Source organism: Ursus arctos, unplaced genomic scaffold (genome assembly GCF_023065955.2).
Source record: "Ursus arctos isolate Adak ecotype North America unplaced genomic scaffold, UrsArc2.0 scaffold_10, whole genome shotgun sequence".
NCBI classification, from domain to species: domain Eukaryota; kingdom Metazoa; phylum Chordata; class Mammalia; order Carnivora; family Ursidae; genus Ursus; species Ursus arctos.
Window position 1 is genome coordinate 8791282 of NW_026622764.1, and position 20708 is coordinate 8811989.

The 20708-nt window shown below is 38.8% G+C and overlaps 1 protein-coding gene across 5 annotated transcripts in view; it reads right to left on the reverse strand.

Moving 5' to 3' along the window:
* TPP2 (tripeptidyl peptidase 2) overlaps window positions 1–20708 on the reverse strand; it is a 71294-nt gene that overhangs the window by 18884 nt on the left and 31702 nt on the right. For 3 of the 5 annotated variants that reach the window (XM_044381933.3, XM_026493567.4, XM_048215538.2), the window contains exons 10-24: window positions 19324–19423; window positions 15841–15989; window positions 14085–14200; window positions 13380–13548; window positions 12524–12681; window positions 12149–12225; window positions 10210–10316; window positions 8395–8549; window positions 7134–7250; window positions 6796–6896; window positions 6089–6185; window positions 5192–5329; window positions 2762–3006; window positions 2426–2504; window positions 27–65 (exon numbers count right to left, since the gene is read on the reverse strand). In XM_044381933.3, the coding sequence (XP_044237868.1) occupies window positions 27–65; window positions 2426–2504; window positions 2762–3006; window positions 5192–5329; window positions 6089–6185; window positions 6796–6896; window positions 7134–7250; window positions 8395–8549; window positions 10210–10316; window positions 12149–12225; window positions 12524–12681; window positions 13380–13548; window positions 14085–14200; window positions 15841–15989; window positions 19324–19423 (1847 nt within the window). The remainder of the gene's footprint in view (window positions 1–26; window positions 66–2425; window positions 2505–2761; window positions 3007–5191; window positions 5330–6088; window positions 6186–6795; window positions 6897–7133; window positions 7251–8394; window positions 8550–10209; window positions 10317–12148; window positions 12226–12523; window positions 12682–13379; window positions 13549–14084; window positions 14201–15840; window positions 15990–19323; window positions 19424–20708) is intronic. The other 2 variants (XM_026493568.4, XM_044381934.3) reach the window with 1 other exon arrangement.

Sequence of the window (20708 nt, forward strand, 5' to 3'; positions counted from 1 at the left end):
CTTTTTTAAGAACTGACAATCAGTACCTTTTTAAATTTTCCTTGTCGTTTTGCTGCAGACTGCCCCTGGGAGTTAGAAGGACATTCTGTAAGAAAACATGCACAGTCTACACAGGATGGAGACACCACCTCTGTCTAATACTTGTCTTCCGGTTTACGTCCCACCTGCGTGTGTCTCCGTACTTAGAAGGGTTAGGTCTACGATCAAAATGGCAGGCTTTTAAACAAAGCAACATTGCCACTTTCATTTTAATAAAAATGCAATAGGTCATTCCTAAGGGCAAGTTTTTCAACTCTGTATTTGAAAAACGGAGTATAGCAAAATCTCTTAGTTATCAAAACACTTTTAAAAACATTAAATTTAGCTGACAGCCCAGAGTGATTTCAAAGACGCCACACACGCCCAGACATCATCATTCAAGGTGACTGTGCAAGGCAGAAGTAAAACAACACTCACCTGCCCAACTACAAAACCGGTAACAAATGCAAAACTACAAGGTTAACAAACAAGGTGCTGGCAAGTATAATTAACTCTATGCCTTTAGGTTTTTGCTCTCTCTCAAGAAAATCTACCCCGTACGTAATTGCCTGGTAAGTAGTAACTACAGTTAATCCCACACTTTCATAATTTATGCCTCTGAAAGAACGTTGCTAGGAAGTAGTAACTATCTCTGAATTGCTAAAAGTACACTTTTAATAACAATGCTTTTCTGTCATAATCATCACAAGGAAGCAGACACCTGAGAAGAGTTATCTGGGTGAGAACCCCATCTCCCCATCTGGGTAGTCCCATAGTTGGAGGCAGCCCTGCTGCCCAGGAAGTGAAGCCTACAAAAAAAGACTACGACTTCTTAAATCAGTGCGTCCATGAATTTCAATGTCATTGACTGATTCACTTCAAATGATACTAGAGTGTATATATAAATAAGTACAGTTGACCGCTGGACAACATGGGGGCTTGGGGACACTACTCCCTCCCCAGTTGAAAATCCTTGTATAAACTCCCCCAAAACTTAACTACGAACAGCCTACTGTTGACTGGAAGCCTTAAGGATAACATAAACAGTCAAATAACATATTATTTTGTATACATTCTTAAATTAATGTAGGTTAGAGAAAATGTTATTGAGAAAAATCACAAGGAAAATATATTTGCAGTACTGTACTATATTTACTGGGGAAAAAAAAAAAAAACCCCACATGTAAGTCGACCACGCAGTTCAAACCCCTGTTGTTCGTGGGTCAACTGCAGTATTGACTGAAATGAGACTCAAGAAATGTCAGGGCATACAATTTTTTAAAAGCACAGGATTCCTAAGTTATGCCTCTAAGACAGCAGTAAGTGACCTCTGGTTCAATAGTGGCAAGAAGTAAGTATACTTGTTAAGATGCAAGAAAACTATTCATCTTGATAACGGCATTTATGATTCCAGCATCAGGTAGTAGATCACTATACAAGAACTGATCCTAAGGAGAAATGCAAAACTGTAAGAATGACAACTTGGACTGGCACTGAGCTCGTATGATGACAGAAGGTGACAGATCCACGTAAACACTATTCTCATAATAAATTTGTAATGAAAACAGACGGAAAAGTTAAAATCGGTACCTATCCAGTTGTAATGTTTATCTCTAAAATATAACAACCAGAAACATGTTTTTAATAGCATAATTTTAAAACCATAAATTAAAAGGCAATGCCAAAAGAAATATCTCCTAATCATCTACACAATTATGCAAAATTCCAACAGGAGAAAGGTCTGTACAAGTGAGGAAAATACTGCTTTTTACAAATGTTCTGACTGGTTTTCTAGAAGTAACCCAAGAAGACCTGACTTATTTTTATATCCACAGTATTATGTTGATTAAAATCCTATAAAATGTTCTAATTTTAAACATCCCATTTACTTAAGCCAAGTTTAATCTGGACCTACATGTTTCAAGGGAAGTTCAAGTATATTAGCCATGAAGGGAAGGACCAGTTCAGGGCCCAAGTACTTAGGCCTGGGAAAAAAGAATACTGAATATTTTAAAATACAATCAAATATTAAGTAAACTTTACTAGTAATTTGAGAAAAAACTACTCAATTTTCCCCCCAGGGAGAGCTTCTCTTTTACCCATTCTAAAGTGTGGGATTAATTCCCATCTTTTAAAGGAATGGAAATTTTGGAATAGGTAATTTCAGTATTTAAAAAAAAAAAGAAAAAGGGGGCTCCTGGGTGGCACAACGGTTAAGCGTCTGCCTTCGGCTCAGGGCGTGATCCTGGCATTATGGGATCGAGCCCCACATCAGGCTCTTCCGCTATGAGCCTGCTTCTTCCTCTCCCACTCCCACCTGCTTGTGTTCCCTCTCTCGCTGGCTGTCTCTATCTCTGTCGAATAAATAAATAAAATCTTAAAAAAAAAAAAAAAAAAGGATACTTACAGCTTTCTTCCCAAGTTCAGTCTTTGATAAAGTTAAGGATCCTGCAAGGTAGCATCCAGGTCCCGCCCCTTTAGGTATTCTAATAAGAAAGTTCAAAAGAGAAAAAAAGGAACTAAAGAGAAAGTCTCAGAAAGATAATCAAGGGGCAAAACATCAAAACAATTGCATTCTGAAATAATTCCCATAGCTCAGATTTCAAAAATTAAAGGAAGAAATAATCTTAGTCTAAAATGGTAAGTGACAACATACCACAAATTTAGCCCAATGTAATGAGCTCGCATGAAAATATTAGAGTATTTAAGATACACATTAAGTGTAAGCAACACTGTCACTTACTTGTCATCAGGTAAGGAAGTAACAAAGAATGGTTGGTTATATTTGGGTGGTAGTGTCAAATTACTTGATTTCTTCTTTCCTAGAAGTGCAAGGCTATGATTTTCATGAATATCTAAGCTCAAGGTATTAGACAACCTATGAGAAACAATGAATGGGAGATCTTTAAGACGCTCCAAATCACTGATCTGCTCATGACGAATCTGTAGTCGAATTGTATAATCTCCTTTCTCCAGTTTCAAAGAATACTAAAAAAGACAACATTTGGAAAAAGTAAAGTTTAGCCAAGTCAACGGAAATTACAGTAAGAGGATAAACAGGAACTGTTACCACGTACAGAGCACTTACACCATGTGAGGAACGAACACACACACACACACACACACACACACACACACACACACACACCCTACATACAAGGGCCTGAATGGTGAGGAAGCAGGACCAGGAACAGAGTAAAGGATAAGGGAGCTGAAGGCAGGTGTGGCTCCCGAGCCCTCAATTTCCCACAACAGGCTATGCCCATACTCAGCTCAATCAGTATCTGCTCAAGACTGATAAAAGCAGTGATCTTCCAGTTTATGAGTCATTAGAAACATGTATAAAACACCACCAAAACTAGCAAAATTGAGGTGCCATATAATATCTAAGACAAATATACACACACGTGTGTATACACAACTGGTAATCTTTATGTTACAACCAAAATGCCACACACATTTATCACAGACAGGAAAAACAGGGAGCCAGCAGAGACCAAGGAATACAAATCCACTGTGCTCCACCTAGTTAACCTGCTCAGAAGCACGGCATGCTGTATTGTGCATCAGCAGTTTCTTCTGAGATTTTAAAAGCAACAAAGTAATGGCACTGCAGTAATCTAGTCTGTACAGAGGAGATGTGACTTGGCTTACTTTGAGGAATAAAAATAAATCATCCCCTGACTAGTTAACTGAAAAAAACCTGCACAAATTATTTTCAGTCTTTGGCATAAAATTATAGATGTTACAGGAAATACCTCATTTCTTTGTAACAATATTTTAATCAAGAATGAAATTTCTACAAACTACATGATCAAGGGGCGCCTGGGTGGCTCAGTCCGTTGGGCGTCTGCCTTCAGCTCACGTCATAATCCCAAGGTCCTGGGATCGAACCCTGCGCTGGGCTCCCTGCTTAATGGGGATTCTGCTTCTCCCTCTTCCTTTCCTCCCCTGCTCGTGCTCTCTCACTCACTCACTCTCTCAAATAAATAAAATCTTAAAAACGAACAAACAAAAAAAACCTATAAGATTAAAAGTTTTTCTCCATTTAATACCAGAGTGCAAAGCATAGTGCTTGGCATATACCGTGTTGAGTACACAGTTGTCTCAGGAAGAAATAAATTTGAAAGTTCTAATAAACACTTGGCACTGCTGTACAGAGCCTTTCATCCAGTTCAGACCTTGGGTCATTTCAAGATGCTCATCTTATCTTAGATGCTTTGATCTTAGCCTTCAGAAGGGTGGAAGCAGTAGGCAGGAAGAGTAACTAAAATAAAAAGCTACACTGGGAGGGGCGCCTGGGTGGCACAGCAGTTAAGCGTCTGCCTTCGGCTCAGGGCGTGATCCCGGCGTTATGGGATCGAGCCCCACATCAGGCTCCTCCACTATGAGCCTGCTTCTTCCTCTCCCACTCCCCCTGCTTGTGTTCCCTCTCTCACTGGCTGTCTCTATCTCTGTCGAATAAATAAATAAAATCTTTAAAAAAAAAAAAAAAAGCTACACTGGGGATGCCTGGATGGTGCAGTCGGTGGGCATCCGACTCTTGGATTCAGCTTTGGCCTGATCTCAGGGTGGTGAGATTGAGCCCCGTGTTGGGCTCTGCACTCAGCACATTGTTTCCTTGGGTTTCTCTCTCCCTCTGCTCACCCCCTTAAATACATATTAAAAACACAAAAAACAAAAAACTCTGCCAGCTAGTGTTCACAAGCATCATCTATGCCCTCCTCTATCCCCAAACTTGATTTAGCCGACCTACATGGCTGAGAGGCTATAACGTCTGTCTTATAATAAGACAACCAACTGAACTTCTAGTGGTATGTCAAAGAATGAAATACAAAACTACAGCATTAAAAAAAACGCCAAACAGGGGCGCTTGGGTGGCTCAGTCCTTAAGCGTCTGCCTTCGGCTCAGGGCGTGATCCCAGCGTTCTGGGATCGAGCCCCACATCAGGCTCTTCTGCTGGGAGCCTGCTTCTTCCTCTCCCACTCCCCCTGCTTGTGTTCCCTCTCTCGCTGGCTGTCTCTGTCAAATAAATAAATAAAATCTTTAAGAAAAAAAAAAAAATGCCAAACAAACCCAGAAAAACAAAAATCATCATAAATAAGAAATCAGAGATTCATTAGTTCAGGAAATAGCCTCAGTTAATTCTAAAAATCACTGCCAGTTTTATACCTGATGTGGATAGGCATCTCCTGAACCCATCTGTCTTTTGTTCTGGTCAAATATAATCCACAGTTGGCTGTCAAATTCTGATTCATATAATAGTTCACAAAGTAGTGGGCAGCTTGGAGTTACTTCCCCACTCTTGGGCTATAAAAAAAAAAAGAATAATTACTTCATATGATTTATATGATTTCTAATGTAGATCTATAATACTGTTATTGATGAACTTTTTACATTACAAGTATTATAAATATTTCCTTCTGGTAACCAATTTTAAAAATGCAGAACACCCAATACTTCGGCATTAATTAAAGGTATTTTAAGCATTAATGAATGCAATATATATTCTTCAGAACCTCTAATTACTTTATAAAACTGAAATTTGACAATTCATTGAAATCACTCATCTCCTGAACATTAAAACCAAATTCATATTATGTTTCAATGAGTTTTGCTGAAATCTGTTCCTACATAAATTCTTAGATTCTACATTTACAGTAGTCTCAACTACCTTCACTGCTCATTCAACCCAAGAGTTATTCTGACTTCTCATTGTTTTAACACCTGCTTTAGAGAAAAGCAATCAGACCCACTAACATAATCAGACAGCATCTGGCATTGGACAGGTTCCACTGAATAGGTGAATACAAAAACTAAGGCTCAAAGGCCAGGTCACCATTAAATCAGAGTTTATGACTTCAGACCTGAATAGTACTTGGATCATCAGAAATTATAATTTCCCAGAGACTAATTCCAAATTAACCAGTGTTAATTACTTGACTCTATTTAATACATACACACACACATATATACTAAATTCCTTGTTCTTCAGTTTTTGACTTTATGATTCATGAACAAAACACAAAAGTTCATTTTGAGGTTATACTTTATTATATAAGCACTTACCTGATGAAAGTTATATGTCAGGATCATCTCATAAAGCTGACGATTGTTTGGCAAAACATCTCGTGATCCTAAAGGTTTTGTTTTTGCACTCAGTGGGCTGTAATCAGACAAACGCATAAGTAGTTTGATTCAGGAGCTCATTTACTGAGAGAATTGAAACTATAATCAACAAAATCCATAACACAGCACAGTAAGTGACGATGAGCATTCCTAAGCTCTGTCCTTTTCGGCATATTTTATAATATTTTTAATCATCAGCTTACAGAATTCTTTACTGACTGAACCAAAGCAATACGTATTGTTTAAATTTTGCAATATTATGGAAACATTTTCAAACGTCAACGAATAGTTCTTAACATAACCAGATTCCAATATTAGGGCAACAACTGCTAACAATATTAAGGACAGACAGGTTGTGACTTGCACCCTCCTGTCCACAGACTGCATATGGCAACGCATACATCACGGGAGGGGTCCTGCAAGTGCCACGCTGAAAGCTTCACATCCATGTTACTTAAGGCTCAAAGCTACTGCTGGGGCTGCCTCTTAGCTGCCAGGATTCCTAGGCTGCGAAGTCAGAAACTGCATTTTCATCTCCAGCACTCAGATGATTTAAAAAGATTACTCTTTTCAAAGAGTGTAAGAGATGTCCCCACTCCTACCATGGCAATGTTCAACACTTGTAGCCTTAAAACACTTAATGATACCGTAGTGTCTGGACCCAGCTCTTCAAAGTTATGCAGGGAGCCAGATCTTCATACTTCAAGGAGGACTGAACATCAAAACGATTGATTCCTTCCGATGCATGCTACAAAGGATATTTATCAAATTAGGTTCTCAAACTTTATTGATAATAAACTGTATTTTTAAACATTTGGACCTAAAATAAACTTGTCTAATGCAAAGTTTATAAGCATCCATGAACAAAGACTACTGTTATTTTCAGAATAATATAACCTGCCCATTAACATTTAAATCCAACCAGTGAGATTATTTCTCAGTAACACAAATAACACATTAAAAATGATGGAAATGTGGAACTTACAATGTTTAACTGAGGAGCAGTACACACTATTCCATGGAAAGAAATGGTATAATCAATATTGACATCACTAAGACTTGCCCACCAACGAGCAATGCAAAACTCAATTGCTTTCCCACCCTGTAAAGAACAATAAAAATTACAAATGTGTAAATCCTTTTTCTCATTTTCCTTCAAATGACACAACATAAATAGTAAGTGTTTTAAAGCAATTCTAGCTTTCAGTCTTGTCCTATCTGTACAGCTGTGTGTGGAGTTATAAAATTACAGTTGCAAAGACAGAGTACAGGCATTTAAATACACAATTATCTACTCAGACTCCTACGGTGCTTGTCATAGAAGATCGCAGGCAGCTTCTGAGAGCACACACAACAAAATAATAGTGAAAACAAACTGGAATAAAAACTTCAGACCAAAGGAAAAATGGTAAGAACAATGATAAGAAAAGGCATATTATAGCTCTGTAAGGCATAGTCAATACCCACAGCTGAGTTTCAGGATCAGAGCTTCCTGGCAACCAAAGCAAAATGAAATTATGGTCATTTACATCTTTCTCCCTATTAAAAAAATTAAAAACAGAAACTGTTTTTAGTACTGAGTTTTAAATCAGGTTTTCTAGTAATCAGTACATTATGAAGTCTGAAGATGGGTCAGAGGACGCTAACGCAGATGAGAGCACAAGAAGCAGTCACTGGAGACCTAGGAGACACAGGCAAGATGCTATCACCACGTGAACACATGAAGCAATAGGCTTAAGAAAGAACATGAGCACACTCCGCTTCTATGGAGGAAGAACCACAGCCCAGGGAAGGGTGGGGACCTGCCACACAGAGGTCCTTCTGGTGGGAAGCAGTAGCGGCTTCACCTAGACAGCAAAATGGCCTCCTGTAGTCTTAACAGCTGGGCATTAATAAAATAACAAGTAGAAAAGTCTTAAATGAGGAAATAATCTCCTGCATGATGAAGAAACAGTCCCAATCAAGCTCCATGGTACAAGCTGCCAGAATCTAGCAGACCAGCATTTTCCTTTGACTACATTTACTGAAGAGTTCAAATGATTAATATTTACCTCCATCTTGGTCTCATGTGTCCCACTGAGACTACCCGCCTTCCTACTTTGTTTATTCAGTGTTGATAAAATATTCAGCCCCGAAACAGTCTGAATACAAACTATGAAATCAAATTCAATTACTTAGTCTTAGCCCATACCAAAAATAAAAAAAGTAATCATTGTTGGGATTTCAAACGGGTAATTAAAACTTACTAAGACAGGAAAAGCTTCAGTCAGTGTTCCTTTTTCTGGAAGGGAACAAAACTTATAGAATTCATGACTTCGATATGCTCTTTGCTTCACGAGCTGTACTGCATGCAGAACAAACTTGGCCGACACCTCAGAAGAACACGAACACACGGTAACTTCTAAAATGAGAGGGGAAGAAGCAAGGTTTTAAACTGATAGGATTTAAAACAGACATATGATTGTTTTAATACCAACTTTTTAGAAAACAACGCCTCAAGAATAAAATGATATATTCAAAGGAAATCTGCATATTTCCTTAAAAACAAAGAATCAACAGAATATTAATCAAGATGAAAGGGTAAGAAAATAAACAAATCAGTATGAAAATTAACAACCGCTATGCTGCAAACACCACGGGACAGCAAGCTGTCCATGGATGGACACAGTTATCCTCATCAGGTTATTTTCAAAACCCTTTGCCCCTCTGCTGCTATGAGGAAACTTGCTTTTAGCTGAAAACCAACCAATTCCTGATAAAGAGGATTTTAATTTTAGAAATTTCTATTCGTTATCATGCCTAAATTCCATTAGTGTCTATTTATTCAACTTCATTGGTAACTTCCTAGTCTCTCCCTCCTGTCTACTTCCAGAAAGTATGACCATCAACTACACATCCTCAGCATTATCCTGAGGCCGAGCTGGAGGCAAAACCAAAATCACTGTGAAGCAAAATCAGCATCTTATCTAATGCACACCCACTCTAATACAGGGAACTTAAAGCAAGGCTTACGTCTCTGGTTCACAAGGTCAAGTGGGCGCAGAGCTCTGTGAACCTAATCAATTGCTAAGAATAAAAAATCTAGTGTTAGGACAATATTTCTAATTATTTGAAATAGGACACATCTGTAGTACATTTTTTTTTTTTTTGCGTTCTTTATCTCCCCCATTTTATTGATACACAATTGACAAGTAACATTGCGTAAATTTAAGGTGTACACTGTGAGGATTTGATATATACATATATATTGTAAAATGATTATCATAATAAGGTCAGTTAACACATCCGTCACTTTACATACTTATACCAATTTTTTTGGTGGTAAGACTATTTCAGATCCGACTTTTAGCAAATTTCAAGTACATAATACACAATAGTTAACTACAGTCACCATGCTGGACATCAGATTCCTCAAACTTATTCACCTTATAAGTGAAAGTCTGTACACTCTGACCACCACCTTCCCATTTCCCCACCACCCCCACCCCCAGCACACTTCTAATCTAAGATTGCTGAGTGCTCTGAGCTACTTCTATTCTGGATCATTCAATAAATTTCTATTAAAAAAAACCTAATTATTTTCAATACCAACCAAGATAAATCATAATTAGAGCATTATAATTACTGGCATTTGCTATTGAAAAGATATAAAATTCAATATTAATTACCGTAGATTTTCCTTTAGTATTCTTAGTGTACATTTTATCAGAGCTCACTGTTCAACAACTCCACGGGGCCCTATATGAATTCGGTAGCCCAGAGTTCAACAATACAACTCTGACTCTAATCATTAACGGATAAGGTATTATTCTAAACTAAGTTAAAATCTTGACTAGTTAAACACCTTAAGATAGCCTGGATGATTTGATGTACGAACCAGTGCAAACAGTATGAGATCTTAACAATATTTCAAACCTAACAGCAAATCTAGGGTGTCCGATGTAGTACTGTTAGGGCAAAAGCACAGAGTAGAGATAAATAAACTGTCTGTGGTCATAATCCTAGCAGAGATAGAAGGTACATAAAGATAAGTGGTCAGGACAGACTCAAATGTTACTTACCAGCCCATGTTGCACCTTCAGGAACCTCAATAAAATGCCTTCGAATTTGACCAGGTTTAAAATGTACGTCTGTCAAGGCTAGATCATAATGTGATGATTCGTTTACTCTGAAAATAAACATAAATGGCTAAATGTAATGCTGTCACCCAAAAAGCCTTTACATTATAAGCTCATTGGTACTCTAGATTTTAACAGTTCATCAGATACAAATCAGGGATTTAAAAGTTGGTTACAAAACAGCGTGCACAGCATTATCTCATTTTTGCAATATGTCAGCGGTAGTAAGTTCTGGACAGCTCAGTGTAGATGATTTTTCTTTTTTCTTGTCTATGTTACAATCTGTCTATAAGACATACATATACAGCTCCCTCATTCACAGGATTTCCCTATTATTAGAATCTGAACTGTATCATGAGTCCTAAATACTAAAATCAAAGGTAATGTTTTGTGTCACTGATACTGTCTTATAGCTCTGAGACTGGTATTAAACCCCTTATATAGCTCCAAATACCCCATGCCATTGCGACACAGGAAAGAAGAAAACTATTTTCATAGCATTTTTGTAAGAAACCAATGACACATAAAGGTCAAATGTGTGATTTTCCACTACAGAAACCTAAAGAATATGCAAAGGACAAATTCTAGTCAGTATGACAAACATTTAATGAGCGTCTAGTATATATATGAGGCACTATTGTTAAGAGCTACAAATACAACACTGAATACAACATTTTTCTTTGCCCTGGCCAATCACACGGACAGAAAAACCATCAGAAACATTTAACAGAATATGCTCTGGGTGGACAGGAAGTGTTAGTGGAAAAGACATAAAAGGTACTTGGTTCGTGGAAAAACTCCTAAAGGAGATGATGTCTCAGCCGATTCCTGAATCTTATACATCATCCTGTCTGATTTCCTACTGGACTTCAGGGAAAATCTGTCTGAGAATTTAAGTGTTCCGCAATTTCTTCGTGTGTGTGTCACCTTTTATTTCCTGAATTTCATCCTATGTTTCTTATGGGCTGAGACCTGCTGCATATTTATTATTTACCAGGTAACTAACTCAGTACGAATTGTTAACTGAGAACTCTCCGTTGTCTCCAGAATTCACAACTCAATCTTCGTCCTTCAAAACAGTTTGGTTTGTTCTGAAGATGCTGTATAACGGGCTCTGCAGAGGAACCTGTAGGACACAGTCCCTGGGTCTTCAGCAGGCTCACACTCAAATGGGGCAAACCAAAACAGACATCTTGGCTACAGTCTGTACCACAGGCACGTACAAAGTGCCATGAAGGAGCAAGAAGGGACTCCCTTCAGCGGGGAGGACTAGGAATGAGCCAGTCTGAGGAAGCCTGAATGCCGGGACCAGTGAGTGAGTGCAAACGTGCCGTCTGGAGGACAGGGTGACAGGAAATGCTGGCTCTCAAGGACCGCTGTTTGCTCTTTTAGAGAGCACGATCCTGGGGAGTGCCAGCGCTATAGCTTAAGCAGGAAGCAGTATGACAGAGCAGAGTTCCTCGGTTCTGGGGTGAGAGACAAGATGGGAAGGGAGAGTCTGGAAAGAATGACAGGAGAAGGGGGAAGAACCAGAGAAAACAGTAATCCCACGGACAGGCGGTACGACGGTGCAGGGGGCGGGGAATGAAGGAAGGACGAAGTAATACTGTCCAATACTGCAGACGGGTCCAGCAGTTAGGGGGCACTGTCCATCCCAGCGGAGTCTCGGCACAGGCACAGGGCATGGAGATGCCACCGGGGATTCTCAGTCAACAGGCAATAGAAAGACCATGTGCCACCTTGAGCTTTGTGAGCAAGAGGCAGAACTAAAGCCCAGTTACCTGATTCTGGTCTATCCATCCTTTAAAAGCTCACACTATTTCCATAAATAGCCATTAAAAAATTCCACGTAACAGTAAGCTGTTGGTAACTCGTTACTTACTTGGTTGCTATAACTGCAGTGATCGGAACTCTGAACAGAGGACCTGCATTAGGAGATGCTATATCATAGCCACATACCTGGAAAAAAGAGTAAGTTTCAGTATCCATAAATTTTTACAAGAGAAAAAGAAAAAAGTGAAAAAGTGAAATCTATTTACAGAGTAAGTTACTCTAATATTAAAAGGTAAAGGTCTTAAACACAAGTTGACGCCATTTTTCTGATGCTGGGTCACATGATCAACAGCAAAAAGCCTAAACAAATGCATGCATAACCCACGCTTGACCAGCTCAGACCAACGGGGAACTGACTGCCGCACAGCGTACTTTCACACACTCTCAAGCGTATTTAGAAGTAGCAGTGAAGATGCGCCAATACCTCTGTATAATGTAAGCCTTCTCGTAAGCCCCTGGGATCCACACGTATGTTTATGTGTCTACATTGATTCATGAGTTCCAAATGGCTGGGACACTGAACCCAAGATGAATTTGAAGTTAAAGCTAAATGAAGCTGAAGGGATATTTTTTCAGCATTTTCTAACATGAAAAAGACCAAAAATTAAAGGTTAGTACTTTTTTCCTTTTCTTCCATTTTAAAAAGTTCTACCTTCTCATAAAATCTAGCAGATGAGTTTAATCAGCTATAAAATGCACTAGGGTATGGGTTTCCAAAACACAGCTTAAATAGAGCAGTCACAGAATCCTCCCCATATCTTAGGGCACTTGTGATCCATTCACACTTTTATCCAACATGGCTGTAACCTTAACATACGGCGTTTTCGTGAGTAGCTGTCATTACTGCATGCAGATAACAGCACCTGATTGAAAGGAAGATGCCAAGTACACAATCTATTTACACCTCCTTGTGCTGAGGTTCTCCTGGCTAGTTCTAGTTCCCATTCTCCAACCGAAACTCTCTCTTACGCCCAAGTAGTGAGAGTGGTAAAGAAAAGGAACTGGATGTTTTACTATCCATACTTCGATAAAACCCTGGGTCACTGAAGGCCCAGGCTACTGTTTTCCTCAGTGGTTATCATGCTAACTGAGCTGCCATGTTACTGGGATCCCTGCTTGCTATCACATCCCCCTCAAACTATGTATGATTTAAAATAATAATATTGTCAACTCATGTTTTCTCTTTAGAACATTAACCCAAATGGCATTTCTCTCATACAACGGTATTCATTCAAACCATAAATGTGAGCACTTCGGTTCACTGTCCATTTATTTCTTACCAGTATTTTCTGGAAATACAGGCTCAATGCCAACACCATGATCTGAAGGTGCAGCCACCTGAACAGGGTCTCGGAGGTAGATGCCACGGTTATTTCCAACAGTAACAGTGAAACCTAATTTATTAGCAAATGATGTATTCTGAACGAGGTAGTCATAGGCTTTATCAACCTAAATAAAAGAATACAAACAGTAAAATATCAATGGTTGGGTCAAGAAAACATTTTAAGTTACCAATTTGATTTCAGTCATAAAAAAGTACAGGCGAAAAGCTAGTTTCTATATTCGCCTCTCTAAACTTCATGGTAACCCCAAATAAGAGGGCAATTCTACCTTTTCAGACAGGATACCAGTCTGACCACTCACCTCCAGCTCCACTCTCTAGATTCGCACCGCTAGTCCCAAGTGACCAAAGTCAGGAACTCCTCCCTACACCATTAGATTCACAGGTTTTGCTCTCGAAATTGTCACTTTGAATTTCTACCCTCTATGTCATAGGTTTACTGTAAGTCTCTCTTACTGAAACAAATTTGTCTTAACTACAAAATCTGATTTCATATCCTCTTTGCTTACCAGTTCAGAAACTATCATGATCATATAATGTAGAATTAGATAAATTCAATCACTGTTATAACAGGAAATATTATCCAGTAATAGCTAAGACCATATCTTGATGATTAACCCATTTTTCATACAAACAACACTACCTGAATAATACCATGTCCTTGGGCAAATACTTCTATATTGTCAGCCTTTACTGCAGTGTTTTCTAGAGCTCTTCTGACTGAATGAACCGTGTAATTAACGTTATTAGCTTTCAGACCTGAAATTTAAAAATAAAAGCAAGGAAGGAGTATTAGAGAGTTTGCTACTTGAAACCTTCTTCCCCTCACCAGTAGAGATAACATGTACATTCTCTGGCTTTAATGTCTTATGTTTCAACACTCATTTCTTAAGCTTTCTGAAAAAATTAAACCACAACAGTCTGATTCAAACTGCTGGCATCACGTAAGGATCGCTGCGTGCCCACTGTGCAACGGCATTAGTGCCCACTCTGCAAAGGTGATGCAAATGTGTGAGGCAGATCCCTGAAGGCATTCGAATGACATTTTCTTTAAAACAGCGCTGGTCAAAGGGGCACCTGGCTGGCTCAGATGGTAGAACATGTGACTCTTGATCTTGGGGTTATAAGTTTATGCCCCACGTTGGGTGTGGAGAGCACTTAAAAATAAAATCTTAAAACACTGCTGGTCAAGTGATATGGTCGCCGATGATACTAACCAACCTGGCTATGTTACAGACACCAAGGGAACTTAAACCGGCAAAGAAGAGCCAAGCCCTGACCACAGCTCAATTAATTCAGCATCTTTGAGACTGGATCCCAGGTAACTACTACTGATTAAAAGCTTCCTGGATGATGCCGGGAGTAGCCAAGCTGAGAATGACTATTCTGTGGGAAGGATATGGAAGCCACCAATTTGTCAACTTTGTGTTGAACACTTGTTAGAGATAAAAGATGAGTAATAGCACATTCTTGTCCACTCCAGAGTTCATCAAACGTGTGTGCACTTATGATATTGTAAGAAATGAACAAAACAAACGTGAAAGTATGCTGCTTTAAGAGTGAATCGAGAGAGTAGCCAATTTTTGTCAGTGAAAATCCAAAAGAAGGTGACGCTCTATCAGGGGAAGGAATAAGAGTTGAATCTTACCAGAACGCACAGAAGTCTGCAAGGCCAAAAAATGGTACACAAGAATTCTAGGCAGAGAGCCTACCTAAGCTGTACAAGGACGGGAGGCATGGGGCAACTCTGAGATTTGGTGAGGCTGAAGAGAGCTGGAAATGAAGGCAGAGAGTCCTGGGACCTCATCAAAGGAACACTCCTGAGGTGGAATCTCTGTGACAACCTGGTGACGGTAACTGAGTCCCAGTCAGTGCCAATGCCACCTCATCAATACCGTGAGCCTCCAGCACACCACTGCAGAAACTCCTACCGCCCTTCCCACTCTAGTAATCCCCACGGCAATATTCACTACCTTTTAACATGTAATGTAAACTAATTTTGAATTCTATTTACAGTCTGTCTCCCACAGCTATGATAAATTCCACATGGGCAGGTACTTTTGAGCCAAAACAATGCTTGATAGTCATTAACAGCAAGTTAAGTATATTTGTTGAATGAATGAATACACATTCGAATCCTTATTATTACACAATTATTCTTCATCTTAAACTCTACTTTGAGCCAGGACATGACCAATTCCACACATTTTCTCACCATAAGAACTTCAGAATACACAAATATCTGTCTGAAATAAGGTAAAGAGAAATTTATTCAATTATTTTTTATGGCTACTGCCTGACTTTGTATTATGCTATAAACTGAAAATTCACCATCTGTTTCCTGGAATTTAGAAACAGTAGTAAGTCAGACCAAGAAGAGCACTAAGCAGTGTCCTTACCTGAAAGTATCAGGGCGATGCCTCCACATGCATTGGGAGAAGACATGGATGTCCCATTCATCAGCTGAGTTCCTCTCAATGTCCAGTTGGGAACAGAAGCAATGGCTCCTCCCGGCGCACTGATACTTACTCCAAGGGCCCCATCAGCACTGAATGAAAAGCCATTAAAGTTTGCTTACGATGGTGAGAGCTGGATAAACAATGGGCATTCATAAAAAGGCCACTGGTCAAATAGATTAGAGTACAATACCATGGATAATTTGCAGAACTGGAATCAGTTGGAAAAAAATACCCAGCACAGCTATCTCCCCGTTATGTAGCAATTATCTTCCTTAAAAGTGGACAAAATCTTGTAAGTATGTCTGTGTGTATCTGGGATTATGTGCAAAAGGTAATCAGGTATATTTCTGGAGGGAAAATAAATGTCATTGCTCAGATCCTTGATGAATATACTTTTTTCTTGTCTGCAGTAAGTAGAAGCTTTGCCATTGCCTAAAGTTTAACACAGCATTGTCCAATAGAAATATGTGGGACACGGAGGGCATTTATTTATTTTTTAAAGATTATTTGAGAGAGCGAGCATATACTTGTGTGTGTGCATGTTCAGCGCGGGGCGGGGGGGATGGGCAGAGGAACAAGCAGACTCCTGCCTGAACTCGGAGCCCAACGTGAGGCTCCATCCCAGGACCCTGAGATCATGACCTAAACCCAAGGCAGCCGCTTAACTGACCGAGCCACCCAGGCGCCCCCAGAGGGCATTTAAAACTTTCCAAAAGCTGCATTTAAGAAAAGCTAATGAGAAACTGGTCAAATTTCTTTTAATAATGTATTTTATTTAACCCAACATATCCAAAATACAATTTTAATATGTAACCAGTAGGAAAAAATGAGTTAGTTTATATTCTTTTTTGTACTAGTCTTAAATATCTGACGTACATTTCACACTTAGGGCACATCTCAATTCAGACTAACCTCACGTGACTCACGGCTGTCATACTGGACGGCTCGAGTCCACAAGGCCCCCTGGTTGAGGGCTCCTGACTCCATCCATAGGGCTAATGAGATAACGTCCACACAGCTCATCACCATGTAGCCACCAAACACAAGCTCTGCCCTCCGCCCCAAGTAAAGGAATAACATGACACACACTAACTTGTCCTCCCTGGAAGAATGGCTGAAAGTTCCCCAAAAGGGTTGGTGGCACCCCGTTTAGTGATTATCTTAAAATAAACACTGTTAGATAACGACGTGTTGACCTGTAAAGATTTTCATACGGTATTATCAAGTGACAAAAGATTATAAAGGTGACAGAATAGTGTGATCTCCCATTTATGCACAGGAGAAATGACTAAAAGAATGTGCACCAAAATGTCATCCAAACACATCACAGACAATGAGATTTAGGGTAGTTTTTACTTTCTTCTTTGCACCGTCTATACTGACCACCAACGTTCAAAATGAGCATGTGGTATCTTGTAACTGGAAGAGTTATAAATTCTAACTGACTACCTCCTGTTGTTCTCTATTCTTTTTACACTACTCTGTTAAAGTGATTAATCATAGGGCATTTAATAAGTGCTCTAAAAAGGGTTTCATGATATGTAAAAATAATTTTTATTAAAAAAATAAAATTTTGGGGTGCCTAGCTGGCCCAGTCCAAGTCCCATGTTGGGCATGGAGCCTACTTAAAAAATAATAAAAAATATATAAAGTAAAATTTTCTTTACATGTACCTTTCATATTCCTTATTTAAAAACTTTACAGAAACATTATGTAAATTTCCTTAAAAAAGCTTGTGATGTTTTTCTTCTAAGATGCAGTATGTAATAAAAATTCAAAACATGCTTATGTAGACAGTATTTGGTAATCTGTCTTTAAGAATTCTGTATGTCTGACAGTCTTTCTTGATAAAGAGGATTTTTCAAATAATAGAGAATATGCTCCATTCAGTGATCACTAGTCAATGTTTTATACCCTAATAATTAAACCTACTAAACCATGTATTTGCAATAATATTCCACGTTTATAGTAAAAATGAACAAATTCTCTCAATTCCTAGAACAACTGGTTTGTGAACCAGTATTTCCTTAATCCAAGCCTCCCCCATAAATCATGAACTCATTTTTCTTGAAATAATTCTTTAAATGTTCTATGGGCAAATAAGACTAACAAAGACTGGTTTAAACATTCTCTGATAACTTTGTGCTTATACTGACTGTAGATAAAATATTTCAAAATCAATTTTAGAAGAGAATCAACAAGTTTAATAATTAATACTTTAATTAACTGAATATAAAACATGTAAACCTTTGCCAACTTTGACTCTGAATCCTGGCCACTCTTACTCAGATGTGGAGTTTTAGGCCAATTAGTCGAGCTGATGTGGGCAGTATATGGTGATGATACAGGCAAGGTTTGATGATCCACACAGAGATCCATAGCCTGAGTGCTTTTAATAACAGTTATAGCAAACTACTGAAATAAGTTTATTTTTTAAGAAGAAATTATCTAGGAAAGTGGGTGCCTGGGTGGCGCAGTCATTAAGCATCTGCCTTCGGCTCAGGGCGTGATCCCGGCGTTCTAGGATCGAGCCCCACATCAGGCTCCTCTGCTGGGAGCCCGCTTCTTCCTCTCCCACTCCCCCTGCTTGTGTTCCCTCTCTTGCTGGCTGTCTCTCTCTATCAAATAAATAAATAAATAAAATCTTTAAAAAAAAAAAGGAGAAGAAATTATCTAGGCAAGAGTTAGGACGGTATCTGGAACTCAGAGGATTAAATCTGGCATTACCACATTTGACCTGATTCCAACCAATTTTTCTAATCTTTATTTATTTATTTTTAAGATTTTGCTTGTTTATTTGACAGAGAGAGAGAGAGCAAGCACAAGCAGGCGGAGTGGCAGGGAGAGGGAGAAGCAGACTCCCCGCCAAGCAGGGAGCCCGATGCGGGGCTCAATCCCAGGGTCCTGGGATCATGACCTGAGCCAAAGGCAGACACTCAAACAACCGGGCCACCCAGGTGTCCCCAATTTTTCTAATCTTATACTCAGAACAGTTATGTCATCATCCAACAATAAAATATCTGTAATTTATTCCTTTAATTATGTTTCTCTGAAATGAGATTGTTCCTCAAAATGAAAATGTTGAAAAAGTAAAACAAAAAAATACCTGGTAAAGTAACCAAAACTCTGTCCCTCCCCACCACATAGTTTGTTTTTTGTTTTTTTTTTAAGATTTTATTTATTTATTTATTTAACGGAGAGAGAGACAGCCAGCAAGAGAGGGAACACAAGCAGGAGGAGTGGGAGAGGAAGAAGCAGGCTCCTAGTGGAGGAGCCTGATGTGGGGCTTGATCCCAGAACTCTGGGATCAGGCCCTGAGCCGAAGGCAGACGCTTAACGACTGAGCCACCCAGGCGCCCCTCCCACCACGTAGTTTATTTAAGAAAATAGTTGTAATAGACCTGTGTAGTACTCTCAACCTACCTGGGGCCTCTCGAAGACCACGTGTACTGATTTGCTGGTAATTTCTCTCTCAGAGAATACTCAGCAACCATCATATCGGGAGAAACATATGCACCAACACCTGTGGGATGAATTTCATCATGACCAAAAGGACATAAAATTAGATTTTAATTCTAAATCCACTGTTCACTCGGCTGTGTGACCGTAGGTAAATCACTCAATCACCCTGTACCACAGTCCTTGTTCACAAATGGAAAGAAAGAAAATTTAATAAGCAAGGAAAGTTTCCTATGTACCAGACATTAAACTAGGTGTGCTTTGGTTTTGAATATAAAACTATCTACCAGGATTATCATGTCGATTAAATATAAAAATACACCTAAAACTATGTGTGTAGAAGAAAAAGAGAAATGTCTTTTAAACTATAAAGTATAACTTTAGGAAAATATGGGAATTAATTTGCCTTCATTTTTAAATGACCACTGTATCTAAAATTCTACCTATAAAGATGGCAGTATCCCTCTTCTCCAAAAGGCTGTAAAAACGAGCAAACAGCAAAGACATTTAACATGCTGCAGTCTTCCACATAAATATTTAAAGGCAGATTAGTCAAAAAGGCTCTAAATTCATAGACTTACAGGGATCAAACTCAGTTTCTTCACTCTCGAAATCTGGAAACAGGGCCTAGAAAGGGCTGAAAAAATGTACTAAATGCACAGTGACTGGCGGAGAAAGGACTTAGAATCCAGGTCGGCCAGCTCCTAATTCTTTACAACATACACACACGCAGAGTAGAAGACTGGATAAAATATGTGAGTTAAGTGGATTTAAGTTAACAGTGCTGCCACATAAAATTGTAATCACTTTGTAAAAGGTAGTTTAAATTTTTCAGTGAATGTCTGGGGATAAGAAAATGCCAAAATACTGAGTACTTGTGACAGAGGGGTGGATTTTGATCTTTAGGTACCTTTCGGTTCTATGTTCTGTTTCACTTTAATTTGTGTATTTAAAATATCTAGAGAACTGAAATACAAGGGACAGATCACTGGTAGGCACTGTTGTCTCAACACACGATTTAACAGAATTACTTCAGCAAGAAGTAAATTATATAAAGCAAGCTACACCTCGCTTGAGATTAAGAAGCTATAAATAAAAGTATACCCTATAAGCTAAGATCACTGTTATTTAAATAAATTTTTTAAAGGACCAGTTTCTAAATATGGATATCCAAATGTTATTATGTATCTGTAACATCTACAGTATCTGTATGCCTTTAATAATAACTATAATATGTACACATTCAAGCAGTTACTGATGTATACACCAGAAAATTTGGGACCAAACAGTGTTTGTTGTCATGCATCCAATTAAAAATGTTAAGAGGTATTAGCCTTATACTGTTCTCA